Source organism: Eubalaena glacialis, chromosome 1 (assembly GCF_028564815.1).
Source record: "Eubalaena glacialis isolate mEubGla1 chromosome 1, mEubGla1.1.hap2.+ XY, whole genome shotgun sequence".
Taxonomy (NCBI): domain Eukaryota; kingdom Metazoa; phylum Chordata; class Mammalia; order Artiodactyla; family Balaenidae; genus Eubalaena; species Eubalaena glacialis.
The window spans coordinates 66,152,042-66,175,979 of record NC_083716.1 but is presented as its reverse complement, the minus strand read 5'-3'; the positions used below and the strand labels follow the sequence as shown (position 1 = coordinate 66,175,979).

The 23,938-nt window shown below is 40.2% G+C and overlaps 1 protein-coding gene across 2 annotated transcripts in view; it reads right to left on the bottom strand.

Moving 5' to 3' along the window:
• The window catches only part of PBLD (phenazine biosynthesis like protein domain containing), a 35,377-nt gene that overhangs the window by 4,696 nt on the left and 6,743 nt on the right, over positions 1 to 23,938 (bottom strand). Inside the window, exons 2-7 of one of the 2 annotated variants that reach the window (XM_061181490.1) lie at positions 15,116 to 15,262; positions 5,554 to 5,653; positions 5,084 to 5,182; positions 3,190 to 3,299; positions 2,948 to 2,977; positions 109 to 197 (exon numbers count right to left, since the gene is read on the bottom strand). In XM_061181490.1, the coding sequence (XP_061037473.1) occupies positions 109 to 197; positions 2,948 to 2,977; positions 3,190 to 3,299; positions 5,084 to 5,182; positions 5,554 to 5,653; positions 15,116 to 15,199 (512 nt within the window). In that variant the 5' untranslated portion in view covers positions 15,200 to 15,262. Of the gene's footprint in view, positions 1 to 108; positions 198 to 2,947; positions 2,978 to 3,189; positions 3,300 to 5,078; positions 5,183 to 5,553; positions 5,654 to 15,115; positions 15,263 to 23,938 lie in introns of both variants that reach the window. The other variant, XM_061181495.1, reaches the window with a different exon arrangement.

Genomic DNA, 23,938 nt, shown 5'->3' with positions numbered 1-23,938 from the left:
TGTAAATCATGGTTTGACGGAACATGGCACAGCCAGACCAAGCCAGAGCTATAAATCTGGGTGCTCGGCCATCCCCAGGGTGCTGACGAAGCCAAAAATCTTGTTTACCTGTTGTAAGCATCACTGAGCCGGACCAGGAGCTTTCGGGTATCTGGCGAATAGCGGATGTCCTGAACCAGTGTGTCACCTATGGCAGTCTATGGAGACAGACCAAAACCTCCTCAGGAATTTATGAATTTGACCCATGTTTGGAGAGCAACCTCTCATGAGCGTCTGCTCTGTGCCAGGCACACCCAACATCTCCAATCCCAGGAGTTTCAGGTCAGTTTCGGGACTCAAGGTATTGCTCAAGAATGCCAGTTTCCTGGCAGCCAGAGACCCTGATGAGGGTTGAGTTTACCCTCTGAGTTTAGCCAAAGATAGGCACTGTTCACATGTGTTACTATGTGCCTCAACACACAACTCCTTCAAGTGGGTATTTTCCCCACAGATAAGAAGATTCAGAGAGGCCCAAGGTCATACACACACACACCTTGACCCAGGTCTGAGGGGCCCTGGAGTCAAAGCTCTGAATTACTACTGCCTACTATCTGTAGAGGTGGGGGCTTCATGCCTGCCTCTTGGAGGTGTTGTGAGGATTAAATGAAATAATATGTGGAGTTCCTGCAGCAGTAACTAGAAGCTTCCACATGGGAAGGACTCAGGGCCAGCAGTCTGATTGGAAGTGGGAACTAGGGCACTTGTCCCAATGCTGCTCTGCTTGGCAAGCTCGCTGTTCTCACGTAGACTGTATGCTACAGATCAAGAACGTAGCAACATTTTCTAGAGATACCTTGATTCACCCTTTACTGGGCTGCACATAGCCTCGCTCATATCTAAGACACTGTATGTCTGTCTTGTCTTTGCTGGCTTGGGGTGCTGAGGGAGATTATGAGGGGACAAAAGCCCCTCCGAGTCATCCTGTGGCACCACCACCAGCTGCCGGCAGAACAGACAAGAGTTACATGGTAGTTGTCTGGTTGTCACTAGGTGCCTTCAGGTTCTCTCATCTTCTTTAGGGACTGAGGTGTTCTACGTCCTATGGCCAAGACTCCCTCTGCCGTGGGTGATGCCTGGAATGTCTGCCTCTGTGACCACTGCTGACCAATGTCCCCCTTCTCTAGAAATGGGAACTCCTACAGCCCGATCCCATCTGCTCTCTGGGGCCTCTCAGTCTCTCTGAAGGGTCATCCAGCCCTTCTCTGCATGGATTCTTTTTTTTTTTTAATTAATTAATTAATTAATTAATTTATTTATTTATGGCTGTGTTGGGTCTTCGTTTCTGTGCGAGGGCTTTCTCAAGTTGCGGCGAGCGGGGGCCACTCTTCATCACGTTGCGCGGACCTCATTATCGCGGCCTCTCTTGTTGCGGAGCACAGGCTCCAGATGCGCAGGCTCAGTAATTGTGGCTCACGGGCCCAGCTGCTCCGTGGCATGTGGGATCTTCCCAGACCAGGGCTCGAACCCGTGTCCCCTGCATTGGCAGGCAGATTCTCAACCACTGCGCCACCAGCGAAGCCCTGCATGGATTCTTATGTCAATTTGAAAGTTTAATTCTCAGCTGAGAATCTTATTGCCAGTTTCTAGGAACACAAAATGACAATACTCACAATAAATAACCCTTCATCATCCTCATTTTACAAATGCCGACCCTGAGGCTCAGAGAGATCAGGTTAAGTTCTTTCTACCACGAACAAGGTCTACCACTGTGAATATTTTCCATTTTCTTGCCAATACGCTTAAAGTAGTTCATTTATGAATTTGGCCTGTCTCCCAAAACTCAAGCCATAGGTAGAGCTGAGTATAAAATCAGAATCCATGATACTTGCTTATACTCTGAAAACTTAAAGCAAAACACTGAAGAGATTACAAATGCTGAGTTGAAAATTCACTGAGAAATACCATAATACGCCATTTTACAGAATCATTTTTTCTCATGGCTGCCCTTGGCCTGGTCCTGACCCGGGCCCTTCCTGCTCTACAAACTAAGCACCTGGCCATGCAGGGCTGCTCTGGCCTTCTGGAATCTCTGGGAGACAACTGTAGTGCCTGCTGCACTGGGTGGCAGTGAGACTTAAATGAGATAATACATTAAAACACTTAGTGCGTGGCACTGCACAGGGGAGACTCTCAAAAATGTTCGTTGTCATCATCGTCATCATCACCATCATCATCATCAAGCCCCATCCCCACACAGACCCCGTGAGGAGGCCAGTCTACGTATCTTGTCTTCTCTGTCGAGGTTCCCATGCTTTCCTGCTCTCTTCCATCAAAGCACAGCCCTGTCATCTCAGGCGTATTCTCCACTAAAGACATCAGGACACCGACAGCTGCCAGGCAGTTTCCACTCTTTTCTTTCACTCTCAGCCTGACACACGACAGTCTCCCCTCCCCCACCTTTCTACGGAGGCTAATCGGATAATGAGGAGTCAGGGAAAACTGGTCCACCTTCTCACTAAATAGATTCAATATTATTTTTCTTTTTTTTTTTCTGGCTGTGTCGGGTCTTTGTTGCGGCATAAGGGCTTCTCTCTAGTTGTGGCGTGTGGGGTTTCCCTCTCTAGTTGTGGCTCTCGGGGTCTGCAGTTTGCGCACAACGGCTCTCTCGTTGAGGCACACGGGCTTAGTTGCCCCGAGGCATGTGGGATCTTTGTTCCCTAACCAGGGATCGAACACCCGTCCCCTGCATTGTAAGGTGGATTCTTTAACACTGGACCACCAGGGAAGTCCCTAGATTCAATATTAAAATTCAAATCTCAAATGCACAGCGCAGTATTCAACCAAGCTTAGAATGGAACACTTGTACTGGTAGAATGCCTATCTGTTGAGATCAAATAGTACCGAATCTTTGTTCAAACGATAACAGATGATCAAATCACACGGCTCAGGTTTGATTCTTTTCACCAACCTTTATCAATTCCTCCACTTCATGGAAGTCCTAGATTGGGAAAAAAGACAAAACTACTGTAAAACAGGAAAGCTGTCAGTTTACGGCAATAATTAAAAAGAGCTGGGAATTCCCTGGCAGTCCAGTGGTTAGGACTCCATGCTCTCACTGCCGAGGGCCTGGTTCAATCCCTGGTCGGGGACCTAAGATCCCATAAGCCGTGCAGGGCGGCCAAAAGAAAAAAAAAATTTAAAAGCGCTGACCTGGGGATGGGCTGGATAAAGAGGCAGGTCCAGGACGATACCGTCCTCTTCTCTTCTGGCCTTTAGTTCCCCACTCAGAGTGACAAAGGTTAGGGTGCTATTCATGTTTTCTGGCCAAAAAAAGAATTCTATTTTGTCAACTAGAAAACTTTTTGAAAGGAATCAAGAAATAGGAAAATAAACATTGTTATATAGTTGCATGTCTGTTTTGATCACTGTTATGTAGTCTTAGATTCTCTGGCAGTGTTGTCCTTTCCAGTAAAGGGGTCCCAGGTTTGGGTTACTGGGGTCCTAAGTGGAGAAAACTCTCACTGGATTCTAACTTGAGAACCAAGAACATAACTGATTGGACTTGACATCATGCTGTGCCTTTGAAAAAATTATTTAATCTCTTTAAACCTCAATTTCCTCATTAATAAAATGGGGTAATAATTAAAACTATACTAATTTCATTTTACCAATAAATTGGGGGTAATAATTAAACATAGCTCATAGGGATGCTATAATGTTTTCTAATGCAGATTTTTAACTATCCCCCTATAATACTACAGAGTTATAAACTCTACTAGTTTAAGATAAGCCAAAGGGATGACAAATAGAACATACAGGTTATGTACAACAGTCTGAGATGAACAAATCAAGCTTACCATAAACAAACCAAACTATACATAAAATCTTGATTTAAAGATTAGATCACCAACCCTGATATAATATCCCTTCATGTTACTGATACAACTTGGGCCACTTATCTCAGTGTGGGTAACATTTTTAGTGAAAACAAAGATTTGTGACTTAATTCTTTTCTCTTCCCTAATATTTCTGTAATACTTAACCATATCTCAAAGGTGAGGAAATTCAGCATTGCTAATTAACTTTCACAGAATAAAATTTACATTCTGAAACCCAAAGTTTAATTCTTCTCATTATAATTGGTGTAAGACATCATTATTTACAAAGCATTTTCTCATCGAACCTTAGGCCCACCCTGTGGAGGACTATCAGGCCTTTCTTTGGTGCTACCACTTTGCAGTTCAACTTCTCCCTGTGTTCAATTCTGCTTTCTTTACTCCCTTAACAATACAGATCTCAAGAACACTGCCCCCAATTCTTCTGGCATGCCAGTGTGTCTCAGAGTCTGCTTTCTGGGCAAACTTGACCTATTAACACCTTCCCTTATCAGCCCCATCTAAGTTACTCCCCCAGAGAACTTCTTTTTCCAACACCCTACTCCCCACAGTTACCCCTCTGTCGTATCATCCTGTTTATTTCCTTGTTTAACTTTCTGTTTGTTGTCTACACTTATTCATGGCTGCTTCCATCTCCACTTTTAGGACATTTCCAGGCATCTCTCTGCCCCATTCCCATAAAGCCCTGATCTTTATCTATTATACTAAATGTAGCTGAGATGGAAACAGGTAGGATTAAGGTGCTGCATCCTCTCTTCACAGGGTAAATGTATACAGCTGGGGCTCATTAATATTTAAAATTCAGAGTAAAATAGCTCTTATTGTGAAATGAATTTCAATGTGGGTGGGGACATATTCGGGGCAAAGTATGTCTTTTGGTTCCCCAATATCATATCATGTTAGACAACTATTCTGCCTTGCAAGCTCTGCTCCTGTGTTTGTCACAGAGACCAGAGAGCTCCTATTTAGAAGAAAATGGCATTCCAGGAAACAATGACCACGGCTTTCCAACATGCATGGCACATACTCTGAAAGATCAAAGTGTTATAGAAGCTTGCTGTTTTTGTTTCTGCAGAATAAATCGCATGAAATAAACTTTGCAATGTCTTTATACCAGTCACTTTGGTTCACAGGAAAGAATGTGTGAGAGTTTTAAAAAATATTTGCTATTTGCTAAATGGTAAGTTCATAAAAGAAAATCACGTTACTTATTTTGTGAAACAGCACAGCTGCAGAAGCCAGGGTAGCGTGGCCACAGAGAGGAACCTCATTCACTGGTGTAAACCACCTTAATCCAAAGCAGGAACCTTCAGAGGAGAAAAAACCAAGGAGAGACGATATCATTCCCATACAAGGGGGTCATAAACTTTTCATTTTCTTATTCTTTTCTAAATATTTCATTAGCATGATTCATCACTGAAACATGTTGTGAAAGGAGGAGCAAAGTCTAGGCAAGCCTCCTAGGGCCCCCGAGTGCTAGATCTGGAGCTGAAACACTCAAATTCACCAACACCTGCTCCCCCAGATGAAATGAAAACCAGATTAGAAGCTCCCCCTCTCCCTCCTATCTGCCTGCAAATAGTACATGGATATTTCCCTTAACTATCATTCCCCCACTGGAAAAGCAGCTTCTCGTGCCATTCAGGAATGGTTAAAAAAAAAAAAAAAGCGTATTTACTTTGTGTAAAGTTGTCAGTTGGGTGTAGTTTTTGGATAAAAGCAGTTTCAGAGAGATTCATTTCCTTTGCAATTTTTTGATGCATGTCTTCATCCAATTTCTAAATTAGAAACAAAAGGTTATTGAAGACTCCAGAAACAAAAATCTGACTTCCTTGGACAGCAACTGCCACTAGTAAATAACAGTTTATTAATATTAAAAGTTATATGCCTAAAAGGAAATAATCACCAAGGAATTCAAGGCACTTTTATAAAGATGGTTTTTCAGAAATCCATGCATGCAACCATGTGAAGAGCGGTGGAGGTTAAAAGTTAGAACAGATTCTGAAAACCTACCGGCCTGGGCTATCCATTGTCAGATTATCATCTAGTCTATCTGGGAGCATGTGTTCTCTTCTAAAAATAATTTCTGCAAATGGAAACTCCACAATCTCTCTTTCCTGTTGGATGAAGAGATGTTAGGTGCCCACTCTGAGCAGGCTGGACCACTCTGCCCCCATTTACACACCGTTCACTCCCTTTCATGAGTCAGGCCTCAGGCCAGAGGTCACCTCCTCCAGAAAGCCTTCCAGACTGCTCTGTCTCTTCCCCAGTGCTTAGACCACCTGAAATTACTTGCTATGTCCTTTTAATGTCTGTTCCCCCCACCTCTGACTCTGGCTCTATGAGAGCACCAACTGTGCTACCTTGCTTTGTCCTGGTTTGGAACAATGCTTTTATTCATCCTGGGATGGAAGGAGGTCAATAAGTATTTGCTGAGAGAATAATTATCCAGTTAACCTTCATTTTAAAAACCCTCAACATAGATATTTTTATCCACTTACAGATAAACAAATTAAACACAGAAAGTTTGTATAATATCCTAAGAACACAATACGCCTAATACATGGTAGAGTGATTAAGAATGTGGGCTTTGCAAATGGTAAGAACCAGTGAATCTAGAGGAAAAGTATATAGATGTTCATTCTTGAAATTTTTCTTAAGTTTTTTAATTTTTCAAAATAAAACAATTTTTTTATAGTGGGCTTTGGAAACAGACATAATTGGATTTGTATCCTGAGTCAGCTCCTAGAAACAGTGCAAGAGTGGGCAAGTCATTTCACCTCCTGGAGCCTCAGCTTCTATGCCTTTAAAGTGGGAATAATAGTACTTAGGTCAAAGGGTTACTGTGAAGACACATACATACATATACATGCATACACACACATACACACATTCCTCTTAAGGGGAAAAAATGGGCTGAAGCATGAATTTTCTTTTTGAGAATGAAAAGCAATTTTTTAATCAACAAAATGATCACTACTTAGATTTTGAATTCTAAAGAAATCTCAAGACATTAACTATACTCCAATAAAAAGTTATTTAAAAAAAAAGAAATCTCAAGACAAATGTATTTTTGCTTTGGCAAAACTTACTATTCTTGAGCTCCTGAAACCCATAAATAAGAATTATACTTTATTCTAATAAATTCATAATTCACTTATCTGAGTTATGCAAGTTAAACACCCTTGTCTTTTAGTTGATTCAAATTCTTTTGAAACACTTTCCATATACTCATACAACATTACAGATATGTTTACCTATTAAAGTTTCTGTATTGAAAAAAAAGGCATAAAACAGCCGTTGTGAAAAATCAGTCATGATTTTTAAAATATCAGCTGATGTAAAAATCCTAACAGGAGACTTACTAAGCTTTTCTTAAAGGAGCTCTGTATTAAAAATCTGTAGAGGCTCTGTAGTCCTACAGAAAGAGAAATCACTTAAGAAATAGATACTTATTTTCTGAAAAAATAACACAGCGGGTTTTTCTGTTTGTTTTTTACTTAACGTTTTTCTTTCAAAAGATTTAATCCAATAATGCATATAAAGTGCTCATCACAGTGCCTGATGCATAGTAAGTACTTGATAAACGTTACCTTTTTGAGTGGTTCAAAGCCAGTGCTTTAACCTGCCGCACTGCACTGCCTCCCCATAACAAGGAAATTATTATTATCCCTTTAACAGGCTGCAGGCAAGAAAACCAATGTCTATCCGATAAAATGGACTCCTGCAAGCAGAATCAATCACTGAGTACCATGCTGGGCCACCAGCATCAGCACCATTCCCAAGGGAATGTGTTAGAAATGGAGAGTCTCAGGCCCTGCCCCAGACCCTCTGAAACAGAATCTCCATCTTAACCAGAAACCAGGTGATCCGTGTGCACATTAAAGTCTGGGGAGCCCTGGTGTATAAGATATGGTCCTGTGGTCAAGGGCCTGAGCCTCTCAGTTGAGGAGTCAAGATAGATACAGAAATCAGCAATGGATTTTGACATTAAGTACTCTAGGACTTTAAAGGTGAGGACTTGATGTGGACCTAGAAAAAGGGAAGATTTTGGTGAGTTGGACAGGAAAATGTGGGCAAAAAGCTTTGTATTGGGGACGCTTCTTGGGCAAATCACTTGACCTCACTTCTTTCTCCTTCTGTTAAATCTTTGACACTCTAGGATTCTGTAAGCTAAGGTAAGGAGAACTAGGATGGTAGGAATGAAGTGGAATGAGCACCTGTCACACCTCTGGGCACCTGTGGGCCTGGGGAGTGAGAAGTCCCACTTGAGTAGAGGAGGGGGTTGGGTGCTGCTGAGGCCAAAAAGGCAACAATGTTCAGAAGTGAACTCAAGCGCTTCGCAGTGGCCTGTTGAATGTTCCCCATGGAAACTGGCCCACCTGCCCGTGCATATAACACCTGAGAGAAACTCAGAGCCATTTAATTCCCCAGTGCTGAGTCAGCAGTCACAGGCCTCAAAGGTGATTGATGAAGAAAAGCCTGGATTTGCCTCCTTGACTGCAGGAACCTGCAGTGCCTGCCAGTCCTTCCTGTATCTCATCTGGCCAAACTCCCTATCCTTGTCCTTCCTTTCTTTGCCTATTGCTTCCCTTGATCTTTAGGACCAGAGTCTCTAAAAGTATTAAAGCATTTCACATTGTAGCCAAGCTCACCATCTACTGGTAATAGATTCCTCTGCAAATGGGCTTTTTTGCACATCAGCTAAAAACACACACTTCACTGACTATCAACTCTTTAATCTTCTCTGCTTTGGTATATTTCACCAATTACAATCTGAATTTCTGTAAGTGCAATTTCTGCCCCAGAACACTGAAAATGCACCTGCTATTTGCCTGAGGGGCCAGAGACAATGTAGAAAGTATGACAGTAGCAGCCCTCAATGTGCACCACATGTGGCTGAATTTCTACACTAGAACCAAAGATCAAAATAATGGTGAATCATGAGAAGATTAATATTGCTTCAACTTGGAGAGCTTTAGGAAAAAAAGAATGAGACTACATTCATTCAAAATACTGAATTTTGGTTCCAATAATGTTTCCATTTTATACTACAAGCTTATTTTTAAATGTAACACATAATAATTTCAAACCAAACCGATAACTGTTAGTTCTCGTGCTTTAATATCCATTTCCTTTTGCCAATTTCACATGAGTCAAGCTTCCAGCAGCAAAATTAGAGCCATGTTTGTTTTTCTGCCTTCCAATGTACTGCGCTGGGACACTGAGATTCCATCACTATAAGGCCCGCGAAAGATTAATGATCAGAAAATCAGAGTAAAGTTTTAAAATACTCCCACCTTGTGGCAGTTTAGAAATATGACAGCCTAAACAGGACAGTCCTGCTCTGTTTATTTGTCCCTCTGCTTTCCTTCCAGCAACGGAAAAGCACTTGGATGTAGAAAGTTCTAAATCATCTAGGAAGAAATTCCTTTCGAGGAATTCCTGGCTGTCTACCATAAGCTGGACACTGTGCTAGGATCAAGATTCCTTTCGAGGCACTTGGATTTCCGATTGTAAAGTTATGTCCACACATTGCAGCACTCAAACTGCAGGCCATCTTCAGTTGCTTCCAATGGATCGTATGGATGCTTAGTCTCTCCAGCTCCATCACAGAACCCAAAGCACATACTCACTTTGCATACCCTGCCCACCCCACCCTACCAATGAGAACAAAAGATGAATAATTGTTGGCTAACTAGAACTCTTAGAAGGAGATTTTGCCACAATATCACTGATTATAATATTTTCACTTTCACTCAACAGGTATCTATTTAGTGCCTCCCATGTGCTAGGCCTTGTGTGTTGGAACAAGTCAGAATAGATTAAGATCTCATGGAATGTACAGTAGCGAGAGAGACAGGCATTGAATGAGTTACAACAAGAGTGATGCATGTTATCAACTGGGAAGGGGTGCCGTGGGAGCACATAAAAGGGGAGGACATCTAGTCTAGTACTGAGTACAGTGGGTTAAAAGCATGGGCCCTGGGCTTCACTGGTGGCGCAGTGGTTGAGAATCTGCCTGCCAATGCAGGGGACATGGGTTCGAGCCCTGGTCTGGGAAGATCCCACATGCCACGGAGCAACTAGGCCCATGAGCCACAACCACTGAGCCTGCGCGTCTGGAGCCTGTGCTCCGCAACAAGAGAGGCCGCAATAGTGAGAGGCCCGCGCACCGCGATGAAGAGTAAAAGCATGGGCCCTGCAGTCAGGCAGACCTGGGGTGGGATTCTGAAGTCAGCCATTTAACCTTCTTCTGCCTCCGTTTTCTCATATGTAAAATGGGGATAATAATAATAAGACGTACTCATAGAGTGGTTGTGAGTGTGAAATGAAATAATATATGAAAAGAAATTAGCACAGTATGTAACTGGCTGAACTTGCCTGAAGTCACTGCCCTCAAAGCTGAGAGTTATGTTCTAGAAGCCAGTGAGGATACTTGGGAAGCAGAAATTCCCACATTAACATTTCCTCTTCCTTTGCGTTGCTCTCTTCCCTCAAATACTTGGCAAAGGAAAACACTTCAATGTCCTAGAAGAATCTTCTCTGCACTTTGCATCATTTTTCTGGGCATAAAAATGAGATATGAGGTTGTAACCCTCTAGAAACCCCAGGAGCCTCTGACCCAGTATGGTCACACTGAGCCAGTGATCCTCTCTCTAAGGAAGGGCAGCAAGTTTGGAAATTACCACTGCACATGAATTAAAGCATGGACTGAACACAGCATTGCTATACACCTGTTTTTCTTTAAATATATAACCCACCAAGCTGTAAAAGGGGCTTTTGGTCGTCCCTAAATTTAACCAGATAAACCAGAACAGCAAGTACTTTAGGAACTAAAACTAAGCATTCCTCTTTAAAAGTGTGAAGCCAGGGACCTCCCTGGCGGTCCAGTGGTTAAGAGGTCACCTTCCAAAGCAGGGGTTGCGGGTTCGATCCCTGGTTGGGAGCTAAGATTCCCACATACCTCAGGGCCCAAAAAACCAAAACATAAAACAGAAGCAATATTGTAACAGACTCAATAAAAACTTAAAAAAAAAAAGTGTGAAGCCGATTCTCCTTGCTGTCACTGGAAATGATTAGTAGTGTTTAAAAGAATAGAAACACACATATATGAATATTACATTTGATCCTAGCACAGTGTCCAGCTTATGGTAGACAGCCAGTAACGGCCAGTTGAATCGGGATAAATAAATATACTGGGCACACAATGAAGTTGTTTTTATGGATAATTTAAACAGGAAAACTCCAGAATAAGCCTCTCTTTAGAGAAGGTATCTTCTGAAACAATGGTTTTCAACTGGGGGCGATTTTTGACGGTCATGTCTCGGGGAGGAGGAGAGACTACTGTCATCTAGTGGGTCAAAGTCCAGGATCTGCCCAACATTTTACAATGCACATGACGGCCTCACACAATAAAGAACTTTCCAGTCCAAAATGTCAATAACACTGCTATTGAGAAGCCCTGCCCTAAAAACACACACACACATACATACACATACATATACACACACACACACACACACAAAACGACAACAACAAAAACAAAAACCTTAAGGCTTTGTTAGAATATGGACAATAAATATGGCTCCCTACCTCTGTTAATATGTTATTTTCACTAAACAGTAAAGATGGTTTATAGAAAAATAAACAAAGTACCACCCCTTTTCACTACCACAGCCCTCTGACCTATTCCAACAGTTGGTCAGGAGTTCCTATAGTTTTTACACAGCTGTCATTGTAATGTATCTATTTCACTTTTTAAAATATTGTTTCTAGGGCTTCCCTGGTGGCGCAGTGGTTGAGAATCTGCCTGCCAATGCAGGGGACACGGGTTCGAGCCCTGGTCTGGGAAGATCCCACATGCCGCGGAGCAACTAGGCCCGTGAGCCACAACTACTGAGCCTGCGCGTCTCGAGCCTGTGCTCCGCAACACGAGAGGCCGCGATAGTGAGAGGCCTGCGCACCGCGATGAAGAGTGGCCCCCGCTCGTCGCAACTAGAGAAAGCCCTCGCACAGAAACGAAGACCCAACACAGCCAAAAATAAATAAATAAATAAATTTATTAAAAAGTATATATATATATTGTTTCTATACATTTTCCATGTCTCTACATCATCTTTATTGTAAAATTGTCAGGCATTTGAGAAAACCATCGATTTTTTGAAATTGAAAATTTTTTTTTCAAATGTTTCATGTTCCATTTAGCCCTTAATCTGTTTTTGCTTTCACCTAATGTACAGTGTTATAAGTTTCTCATGTGAAAATTTTTAAAATGGACTTGTCTAGAAAGGAAAACAAAACTTTAGAATATTCTAGAAGCTCTGGGATTGTTGTTACCCAGAATTTTTTCCTTTCCTTCCAGCAGTCTCTTATCAAGTATTCCCAAAGCTCAAAGTACAATTACCTAGTCTTTAGTCTGTCCACCAAGTTTTTCTATAGTTAGTCTCAACTCAGTCAAATTTTAAATAATTTTAAACAAAACAAGATGAAAAAGAATATTCCTTTGCAGCCCTGCACTTAAAATCTGAAGCATTTTCTCCCCCATAAAAATCCAATGTTGTTCCATGCTCTGCATCCCCATGGGACCTGGCATGAGTCCCCATGGTACCCGGTACCTGGTCTTTCAGCCTCTGTGGTAACTATGGGATAATGATCAGGTTTAAAAGTGTATTTCCCCTGCTAGACTCTGAGCACCTCAAGGACAGGCAAACTTACTGATCTCTATACCTCCCGTCCCTACCCTGGAGCCTGGCTCACGGTAGATGTCAACAAATATTTGTAGACTATGTAATGACAGGCTGAACACCTACTGAACTGTGGTCAGCATTATAAGGTTTAGCACTTATCTGTCTATGATATTTTCCTGAGTTCACTTGTCTTCTCTCTAGGTGTTTCAGGTGTCCACTATCTCCAGCCATGTGTAAAAGAATCCAAGGGTGGAAACAACAGTTTATACCTCCATTTTAATTTTTATTGATTACGCGTTGGGGAAAGTGCTAGATTAGCCTCCAGGAGAGCAGGATTCTTGTGTCCACAGGATAGAAAACTAGCAAACTAGTCTTTAGATATCTATTCAGTTGTCCCTGACAGGCCATCAAATTAGCCTGGTATCACAGGTCTAAGGCACAGAAGTGAATTGAGAGACTCTTCAGAAAGCGTCCCCAGACAGATCATAGACTTCATCTTCTTTTTCTTTCTTCCTTCCGTACTAAAGCATATTGCTTTGAACTATGCTAAGTTTTTTGTTTAAATTTTTATTTCCTAGCTTTTCCAAATATATAAATAACATGCAAAATATATTTTAATGGAGAGATAGGGGAGAGAGAGAGAGATCCTAAGTCTGGAGTTTAGTGACTGTACTGGAGGTAAAAAGGAGTAAATTGAGGAATAATACTGATTCTTGTCATCTGGTGAAACTGAGTACATAAATCACTCAAAACTTTTCTAAAACTCTTCAAGAATATTACATGGGGACATGGGGCAAATATATTAAGACTCTTTTTAAAATTTTTAAATTTAATTTTATTTTTGGCTGCGTTGGGTCTTCATTGCTGCATGTGGGCTTTCTCTAGTTGTGGCAAGCGGGGGCTGTTCTTCGTTGCAGTGCTCGGGCTTCTCATTGCGGTGGCTTCTCTTGTTGCGGAGCACAGGCTCCAGGTGCAGGGGCTTCAGTAGTTGTGGCTCGCGGGCTCTAGAGCGCAGGCTCAGTAGTTGCGGCACACGGGCTTAGTTGCTCTGCGGCATGTGGGATCTTCCCGGAGCAAGGCTCAAACCCGTGTCCCAGCATTGGCAGGCGGATTCTTAACCACTGCGCTACCAGGGAAGCCCAAGGTAAGATGAGGACTCTTGATCACCATTTTGCTGCTCCATTTGACGGAGAAAATAAGTATACCAAAGACTCAATTAACAATATTCACCTGTCTCAGTAAAACCTCAGTCATTCTCCATCTTGATTTACACTAGAATCACCCGGGGAGCTTTAAAAAACAGTGCTGCTTGGGTCCCACCCCCAGAGATTCTATTGTGATTGGTTGGGCATAGGAATTTTTAAAGCACCTCAGGTGATTTTAATCTGCAGCCAGCTTGATGTTTGCACTCAAAGGCCCCAACTTAATACGACTTTTTTTAATGTGTTATTTTTTTATTGGAGTATAATTGCTTTACAATGTTGTGTTTAGTTTCTGCTGTACAGTGAAGTGAACCAGGTATATTTATACATATATCCCCTCCCTCTGGGACCTCTCCCACCTCACATCCCACCCATCTAGGTCATCACAGAGCACAGAGCTGAGCTCCTTGTGCTATACAGCAGGTTCCCACTAGCTATCTATTTTACACATGGTAGTGTATTTATGTCAAACTTAATCTCCCAATTCATCCCACCCTCCCCTTCCCCCCACTCCCCACCGTGTTCACTACTTCTGCCTTTCTATTCCTGCCCTTTAAGATCATCACTTGCTTACTGTGTTCCTGAAGTAATTTTCAGAAAATCTACTCTTGTACTAACTGCTCTGAGTGGAAGCATACCTTGGCTTGTTTCCTAATACCCAGGTAACAACACAAAGCATCTAAGGTCAAAGAAAATTTAACTCTTCTGTTAAAACTTATCCAATCAAAGAGCCATTTTTAAAATGAGACTTTCAGTAAGCTGAGTTCTCCCTATGTTAGAGCTTAATTCCTTCTATCTTTCTACTAAATTACTTAATTCCTTGCAAAATGTCTCATCTTTGGTCCTGAAAAGAATTTCTAATTGTCTGAACTATAGGTAAGGTTAAAAATATCCAGCTAGAATCTTTTAAGCTAAATGTAGTATCAGCCATGTCCAGTCACATAAAACTCATCTAATTTCATTCTCCTCCCCATTTGGTGCTAACTAAATGAAAACACAGAGGCTACAAGGAGCTCGAGTTCTTTTTTTTGGGGGGAGGGAGTCTCAACCACCAAACCACCAGGGAAATCCCCCCCCACTTTTTTTTTAATTAGCTCTAGTTCTTCTTTACATGAATCTTCATTTCTCTAGACCTAAGCATCTAGGTGTAAGCAGTCTCATCATATGATTTGGTCAAAATCAACTTGCAGTCATGAACATCGCTGATACCATTTGACAAAGAACACAAACCAGAGAGGTACACAGCTAGGTGGGTCTGATTTTTTTTTTTTTTTTTTTTTGGGAAATACTTGGTTCTACAGGAATCTAGGATTTGAGGCACTGCACTTCAAAACAAAATACTACTTACATTTTCTAGTAGGCAAACAGCAGCAGGATTCCCACGAAATGCTTTTGCTGTGAATGCATCTACTATGAAAATAGGGAGCTTCATTGTCCTTGCAAGTTGTTTCTGCAAGCTCTCAAAATTGCTGGTAGCCTGCTTTCATGCTTGTTGCTGCAAAAAATCAAAAAGTTAATGTTTTACTTGATGTACAGAAGCAACTAGCATTTTCCAGGTACAAAGTCAAGCAATTATTCTCACACACCTACATTTAAAGTGATCCTCTGATTTTAAGCCTCTAAATTGAATTTGTTTTAAAATACTGGATTAATAGAATATTTTTTTCATAGTGTACATATACTTAACAACATAGTCATATTCTTAGAGTAGCCAAAACTACATTAGGCTATGTTTTTAATGAAGTGCATGAAACTTTCAAGGGGCATATATGTTGCTTATAGTTTCCCAATGAATATTACTGCCCTTTTAAAATAATGCATTTTTTCTAATTATAAAAAATATGCCCATTATCGCTTCCCTAGTAGCGCTGTGGTTGAGAATCCTCCTGCCAATGCAGGGGACACGGGTTCGAGCCCTGGTCCGGGAAGATCCCACATGCCGCGGAGCAACTAAGCCCGTGTGCCACAACTACTGAGCCTGCACTGTGGAGCCCACGAGCCAGAACTACTGAAGCCCATGCACCTGGAGCCTGTGCTCTGCATGAAGAGAAACCCGCGCACTGCAAAGAGTAGCCCCCGCTCGCCGCAGCTGGAGAAAGCCCGCGCGCAGCAACAAACACCCAACGCAGCCAAAAATAGATAAATTTATATATATTTAAAATGCCCATTATAAAAAAACTTGGAAAATCAAAAAGTGACTCATAACCATGTAAATCAGCAATAACTTTTTTTTTTTGGACTTAACATAGTCAAAGGAGCCTCATGCTTCAATTTTGTGTTATTTTATAAATCTGCAGATGGAGACTTTTTAACTCATGATATAGATTTGTTAAAATAAAGCTTTTCATTATAACACTTTCTCTTTACTGAAAACCTGTAAAATATAGAAAACCAGGGTGGGGAGGGGATCTCCTGTATTCTCATGCCCTACAGAGAGAAATTCTGTTAAACATTCTCAGTGTTTCCTTTGCTTTACTAGAAAGCATGGGTTTTGTCATAGGCATGGAGGGATTCTTCCCACCCAAAGTTATAGAACTTTTTTAAAATTCAGCAAATTAGGAGGTGCTTTGTTTAAATCTAAAAGAAATTAACCTATCCTAACATGTATTTCTTGTTCTCAAGATTAAGATAAATAACAGTGGGACGCCTTGCTGGCAGCCACACCTGGCACCAGCCCACTAGGCAGCTCCCAGGCCTACAGGTTTCTTTTTCTTTTCTTTGTGTTTAATTTATTATACAAGTGTTTTGCTTAACTTTCTTGCCAAATGCCTACTTTTTTCTTCATTTTTTTTTTTAGGTATAATTGATGTATTACTTTCAGGTGTACAACATAATGATCCGATATTTTTATATATTGGGAAATGATCTACCACAATCATTAACTACCTAGTTAATCCATCACCATACAAAGTTACAAAAAAAGGGTTTTTTTGTGTGTGATGAAATTTTGAAGATCTACTCTCTTAACAGCTTTCAAATATGCAATACATTATTGTTAACTATAGTCACCATGCTGTACATGACATTCCCAGGACTTATTTATTTTACAACTGGAAGTTTGTACCTTTTGACTCCCTTCAGTAACTTCAGTAAGGTTGCACCTTTTGCCCTCCAAGCAATAACATTATTAATATTTTAGATATAGTTTTTAATCATAATTTTTACCCTTTTAACAGTATAGCATGAGTATAAATGCTTCAAAAACATCATTTTAATAGATTTACAATAGGCTCATGCATATGCTATAAATTACTTAACCATTTCCCCTTTGGTGAGTATTTATTTCTAATTTTTCACTTGTAAAGATAATGTAGTGATCAAATTTTTTGACTGTAAATCTTGGCCTGCATTTCTGGTTCTTTAATTATAATAATTCCCAAAAACCAAATCCCTGGGTCAAAGTGTACAGACATCTTAACTTACACATACAGTTAAATTTATCTTCAGAAAGAGTATATCAACTTAGCATATGAGAATGACCCACCACTGGTGATCTGATAGATTCAAAAATACCTTGAATTTTCATTTGTGTTTCTTGGATTATTCTAACCAGACTGCAAAGAGCATAAGTCAGAACCTCTTCTTGTTTTTCTTTGCTACTAAAATCTCAGTTTTTAGAACAGTGCCTGACACAATAAATGTTTATTGAATTAAGTAAATAATATACTGAGCATGCATCACAACTGAACTTTCATACATGGACTGGCAAATACTTAGGGCTTCTCAACATGGTATCATCTGCCAGCCAACATTTCAGTTTCAGCAGCATCACCACTATTGACAGTACATTGCAGTTTGTTGATGTAATTATTTGGAAATTTTATTATAGATTGCCTTTATTATTTTAGGAAAATTGAATAGAGACCAGAAACAAATTAAAGTTCTGACAATGAAGCATAGTTTTCATAAATAGAATTGACACTGTTACAGAAATCATAGGTATGCCAAAAGGAGCAAGTTTTTAGCCTCATTGAACTACAGCCCTGTTGGTCTCAGCCATCAGCTATGTGTTCAGTTGGATGAGAAAATTTATATTGAAAAGACTGTCTAACTTTTCTATAGAGATCACAAATTACATGTTTGTTTTTAAAATGTTTCTTCAGATAGTCTTGTTTTCTTGCTCTAATTTGGTACAGAAAAATAAAATTCTACAACTAAGTACTTTATCAGGCTTCTAGAAATACTGCATTGCTTCTCAAGTGAAAACATTTCTTTAAAGGGAAAAATTCTCCAAGACTCTAATAGCCAATGTCATTTGCCTGTTTGACAACCACCCCTCTCCACCCCACCCCTCCCACACACACACTTGCACTTCTCTTTTTCTAAAAGAACTCTGATTTTGTTTGGGGAGGCAATGCACCCGGCCCCATCAATGTATCATAAATGGTCTAAGCCAATCTGTATGATTTCATTCTCCTATGCCAGATGCTCCCTTTTCCAGATCTTCTTGCAGCTAGAGATGGCCATAGGACCCATTTAGAGCAAGATTGCTGGAGAGATTCTAGGGACAATCTTTTGCTTTCTGATAAAAGGGGCAGACAGGAAAGGAAAATGGACAGCCTCTTTTTCCCCCTCCTCTTTTTCCTGTCTTGAATATGTTGCTGATGCCTGGAAATGCAACGATCATCTTTTGACCATGAGGTGACAAATATGAAGAGGAAAAGCTAACAAACTAGGTAAGGAAGAAATAGTATAGGTTCTTTACAATGTAGTTAACCTGCTAAATCAATGTTAGACCCTCCTGCTTCCAGACTTAAGTAAACAGCAAATATCCTTAAGGTTCAAACTATTGCCAGTCCATGGAGTAGCCAAAATAATGGCCGAAATAGCCAAAGTTGTCCACATTCTAATTCCAAGAACTTGTTAATGTGCTATGTTGCATGGCAGCAGGGAATTAAGGTTGCATATGGGATTAAGGTTGCTAACCAACTGATTTTTTTTTTTTTTTTTTAACATTTGAAGGCAGGGCTTTTTTTTTTAATTTTATTTTTATCTTTGGCTGCATTGGGTCTTCCTTGCTACGCGCGGGTTTTCTCTAGTTGTGGTGAGTGGGGGCTACTTCTTCGTTGCGGTGCGCGGGCTTCTCATTGTGGTGGCTTCTCCTGTTGCGGAGCACGGGCTCTAGGTGCACAGGCTTCAGTAGTTGCAGTCAGTAGTTGTGGCGCTCGGGCTCTTGGGTGCGAGCTTCAGTAGTTGTGGCACGTGGCCTCAGTAGTTGTGGCTTGTGCGCTCTAGAGCACAGGCTCAGTAGTTGTGGCGTACGGGCTTAGTTGCTCCGCAGCATGTGGGATCTTCCCAGACCAGGGATCAAACCCATGTCCCCTGCATTGGCAGGTGGATTCTTAACCACTGCACCACCAGGGAAGTTCCAACTGACCTTAAAATAAGATTATTTTGGATTATCCCAGTGGACTCAATGTCACAGGGATCTTTAAAAGTGGAAGAGGGAGGCAGAAAAGTTCAAGGCAGTGATTTGAACATGCTGTGCTGCTGGGCTAAAGACAGAGGAAGGAGACACAAGCCAAGAAATATAGGTAGCCTCTAGAAATTGAATAAGGTGGGACTTCCCTGGTGGTCCAGTGGTTAAGAATCCGTGCTCCCAATGTAGGGGGCATGGGTTTGATCCCTGGTCAGGGAAGTTCCCCGACCCCATGCCATGGAGCATGGCCAAAAAAAAAAAAAAAAATGAACAAGGCAAGGAAACAAATTCTCCCCTAGAACCTCTAGAAGGAACAAATCTGGATTAGTCAGTTGTGGATGCCATAACAAACCAGAGACTGAGTGGCTTAAACAACAGAATTTCTTTTCTCACAATCTGGAGGCTGGGAAGTCCCAGATCAAGATTGATTTTATCCCAGTGAGACCTATTTTGGATTTGTGACCTTCAGAATTATGAAATAATAAATTTGTGCTATTGTTACTCACTAAATTTGTGATAACTTGTTATAGCAGCAATAGGAAATGAACACAATCCAGTATTCTGTTACTTGCAGCCCAGCAAAATCCTAACTGCTGCACAAATTTCCAAGAACAATAATAATACTTACTGAGCACTTATTATGTGCTAGACATGGTTCTAAGAGCATTTAATCCTCAGAGCATCTCATGAGATAGATCCTTATTATAATCTCCATTTCCATTTTACAGGTGAATAAACAGAGGCTCAGAAATTTTAAGTAACTTGCCCAAGGTCACACATTTAGGCAATGCCTAAATTTGAACCCAAATAGTCTAACTCCACAATCCATGTTGTTAACCACCATGCCTCAGAATATATCCCAGGACCAGAATTTGAGGAACTCTTACTTAAGGAACTAAAATCCTAGTTCCATGAAATTGTAAACTACCACTGCATAAGAGAAATTTTGTCTTAAGTGTTAAAATACTTTAGACCATCTTTGAAATGAAAACTGAAGAGTTTAAAAATTCTCTTAGAATTTGCAGACACTCAAGAATACAAAGGACCCTGGTACAAGAAACAGTAAATAACTGTACTATGTATGAAAACTAAACAAGATTTCTGATTAAGTAAAAAGAGTTCTTGGTCAAGTGTGAAAGTTTCTTAAGCATTTTTATTTGTTCTAGAACAGTGCTTTTCAGATTTTAGCATTCATCAGAATCACCTGTGGGGATGTATTAAAACACAAATTGCTGGACTCCATGCCCAGAATTTTTTATTTCATAAGTCTGAGGTGGGGCCCAAGAATTTACATTTCTAACAAGTTCCCAAGTGATGCTGATGCCGTACTTGGAGAATCACTACAAAAAGAGCATGAAGTTTCTAACACCATAAATGTATTAAAACTGTCTTTCTAAAATGTATTTTATAAATTTAATTTTTATTCTCAAAGGGTAGAAAAAGTATTTTTATTCATTTAATTTAATTGATTAATATTCCTGTTTGTGCTCTATGGTAACCAATTATGCTTAACATAGGGTTCACATTAACAATTTAATTTTCAGAAATTACTGTGTATTTCCTAAACACCAGGCACATGCTAGATTTGGGGGATAAAATGATGAACAAGTCACTAACTCTCTGTCAAGGTATTCTCAGTCAGTGAGGAGACCAATGTAAAAATTATAAAATATAAAAGAAAAAGATATAGATACAATGCTATGAACACAAGGAGAGAGCAATAACTCTGCCCAGGAGACAGTCAGAGGGAGCTCCAGAGATGAGGTGACATTTGAATGGGTCCAAAAACATACACAAAAAAATGTCCAGCAGTTCCATAGGGTGGGAACAGGCATCTTGGGCAGAGTGCATGGATTAATCCCAAGGTAAGCAATTCAATATGGAAATAGATGTGGCAAGAGGATAGGAGAGGGTGGAGATAAGGCTATAAAGATCTGCTGGAGCCAATGTTCATGATTTGTTCTTTATCTTTGTGGGTTCAGAAATCCAAAGTTCAGTTCAACAGCTACTGTGTGGCAGGCAGACTCCAATGCTAGGCACCAGGGAGAGAAGAGAATCTCATGAATGAGCCATACACCTCTACCCTGAGGATCTAATCTAGAATTTATCTTTGAAGATGTCTTTTTTTTTTCTCTCTCTCTCTCTCTCCTTAAAATTAATTTTGGTTTCATTCCTATAAGGAAAAGGCAGGCTTAACGTCCCCCTGAATTGCTGAGAGAAAATTTGAGGCAGGTAAAGTTTGAGCAACTTGCCTTTATTTACCCAGTAAATGGGCTTGCACAAATTCTGGCATCCAGTCAAATGGCTGGTCCTCAGGTGCAGCTATCAGGCAGGGCTCTGAGCAACTATCCAGCACGGTGTTTTTCAAATGATCCAAATAATTTAAACTATCCTCCTCTAGTTTCACTGACATTCCGTTTGGACACCTAGAGTGGCTATACATGTCCCTCAATAATGCCAAGCAAATATGCTGTTTAAAAAGAAATAAATTACCCCCAGAGGGTACAAGCTCATAAATCTAAATTCATATGATTTCGGGACTTCCCTGGTGGCACAGTGGTTTAGAATCTGCCTGCCAATACTGGGGAAACGGGGTCGATCCCTGGTCGGGGAAGATCCCACATGCTGTGGAGCATCCCATGCACCAGAATTACTGAGCCTGCGCTCTAGAGCCCGTGAGCCACAACTACTGAAGCTCGCGTGCCTAGAGCCCGTGCTCCACAACAAGAGAAGCCACCGCAATGAGAAGCCCGCGCACCGCAACGAAGAGAAGCCCCCACTCGCCGCCACTAGAGAACGCCCGCGTGCAGCAACGAAGACCCAACGCAGCCAAAAATAAATACATAAATTTATAAATTCATATGATTTCTCAACTATTCATACTTCTCTTTTTTAACTCTTTAGTTTTTAATCATCAAATTAGTATATGAATATAATCTTTTTATAAACAATAAAATAGTACGGAAAAAACTAAAATCCCATTTGACAATTCCCTGTCCCACTACCTTCCCCAGAGTTCCACTGGGTTTGTTTTTGAGAACACAGTAGACACCTTTCTGAATTCTAATCTTGGTTCCATTTACCATGTAAATGTAGGGAAATCATAAACCTCCCTTGTTCAAATAGCTTAGTCATTAAACCTGCCCATGGGTATGCCTGGGAACACTCAGGCTTATTTGTCCCTCTGTAACTGTCCTAGCTTGTTTACAGTCTCCTGTGGCTACAGACAACAGAAAGTTGATTTCTGTTATTCTGTAGCTGTTAGCATAAAAGAATCCACTTAGCTTTTGCTTATGACTACTGCCTCAAAACAAGGATACTCATTAATAAATGCCAGTTTAGTTCTTTGAAAATGTAAATACTTACTAATAGAGCACTGACTGGCATTCAAAGTGTACTTGAACACCGTCTACTTGCTGGTGAAAAGAAAATGAGTATAAAAAAGAATTACAAATTATAAGTAAAATAAGTTTTTAAATAACAATTTGGAAGAAAATCTATTTTTAAATTAGTTTCATTTAGCTACTAAGACCATATATATATATATACACACATACACACACACACATATATATGGCATTCAACTACTTTGTGTTTACTTTTACCCATATTTCCTAGACTTAACAGAAGCTCTGAAACACTTCCTTTGTTCAAAAATTTTTAGACTCGTTCTGATTTCTTCAACTACATTTATGTTTAAATACCCACTGTTTTGGATGGAAATTTTTCACTTTTTTGTTAAAGTTTACAGTTCTCATCTTATCATCATGACTTACCATTTATCAACCAAATTATTGTCCCCCCCTTCCTCTCCCCACCGGTAACCACTAGTTTGTTCTCTACATTTGTGAGTCCGTTTCTTTTTTGTTATATTCACTAGTTTGTTCTATTTTTTAGATTCCACATATAAGCGATAACATACAGTATTTGTCTTTGTCTGACTTATTTCACTTAGCATAAAACCCTCCCAGTCCACCCACATAGTTGCAAATGGCAAAACTTCATTCTTTTTTATGACTGGGTAGTATTCCATTGTATAAATATACCATATCTTCTTTATCCATTCATCTGTTGATGGACACTTAGGTTGCTTCCATATTTTGCCAATTGTAAATAATGCTGCTATGAATGCTGAGGTGCATGTATCTTTTCAAATTAGTATTTTTGTTTTTTTTCAGATACATACCCAGAAGTTGAATTGCTGAGTCATATGGTAGTTCTATTTCTAGTTTTTTGAGAAACCTCCATACTGTTTCCCACAGTGGCTGCACCAATTTACATTCCCACCAACGTGTATGAGGGTTCCTTTTTCTCCACATCCTTGCCAACATTTGTTATTTGTATTCTTTTTGATAACAGCCATATACATATGTTCTTTATAGACATTCATATTCATATATATATAATACCTAGTTAACACAAAAGCAAGTAGTAATGGAGGAATAGAGAAACAATAAAGACATGACATATAGAAAACAAATAGCAAAATGGCAGACTTAAACCCCACTTTAATTACATTAAATGTAAATGGACTAAATTCACATCAAAGGGATTTTTTTTAAAAGACATGATCTAACTATATACTTTCTATAAGAGACAAACTTTAAATTCAAAGACACAAATAGGTTGAAAGTAAAAAAATGGGGAAAAGATATGCCATGCAAAGTATAACCAAAAGAGAGCTGGAGTGACTACAGTAATAACAAACAAAATAGACTTTAAGAAAATATTTGTTACTAGAGACAAAGAATG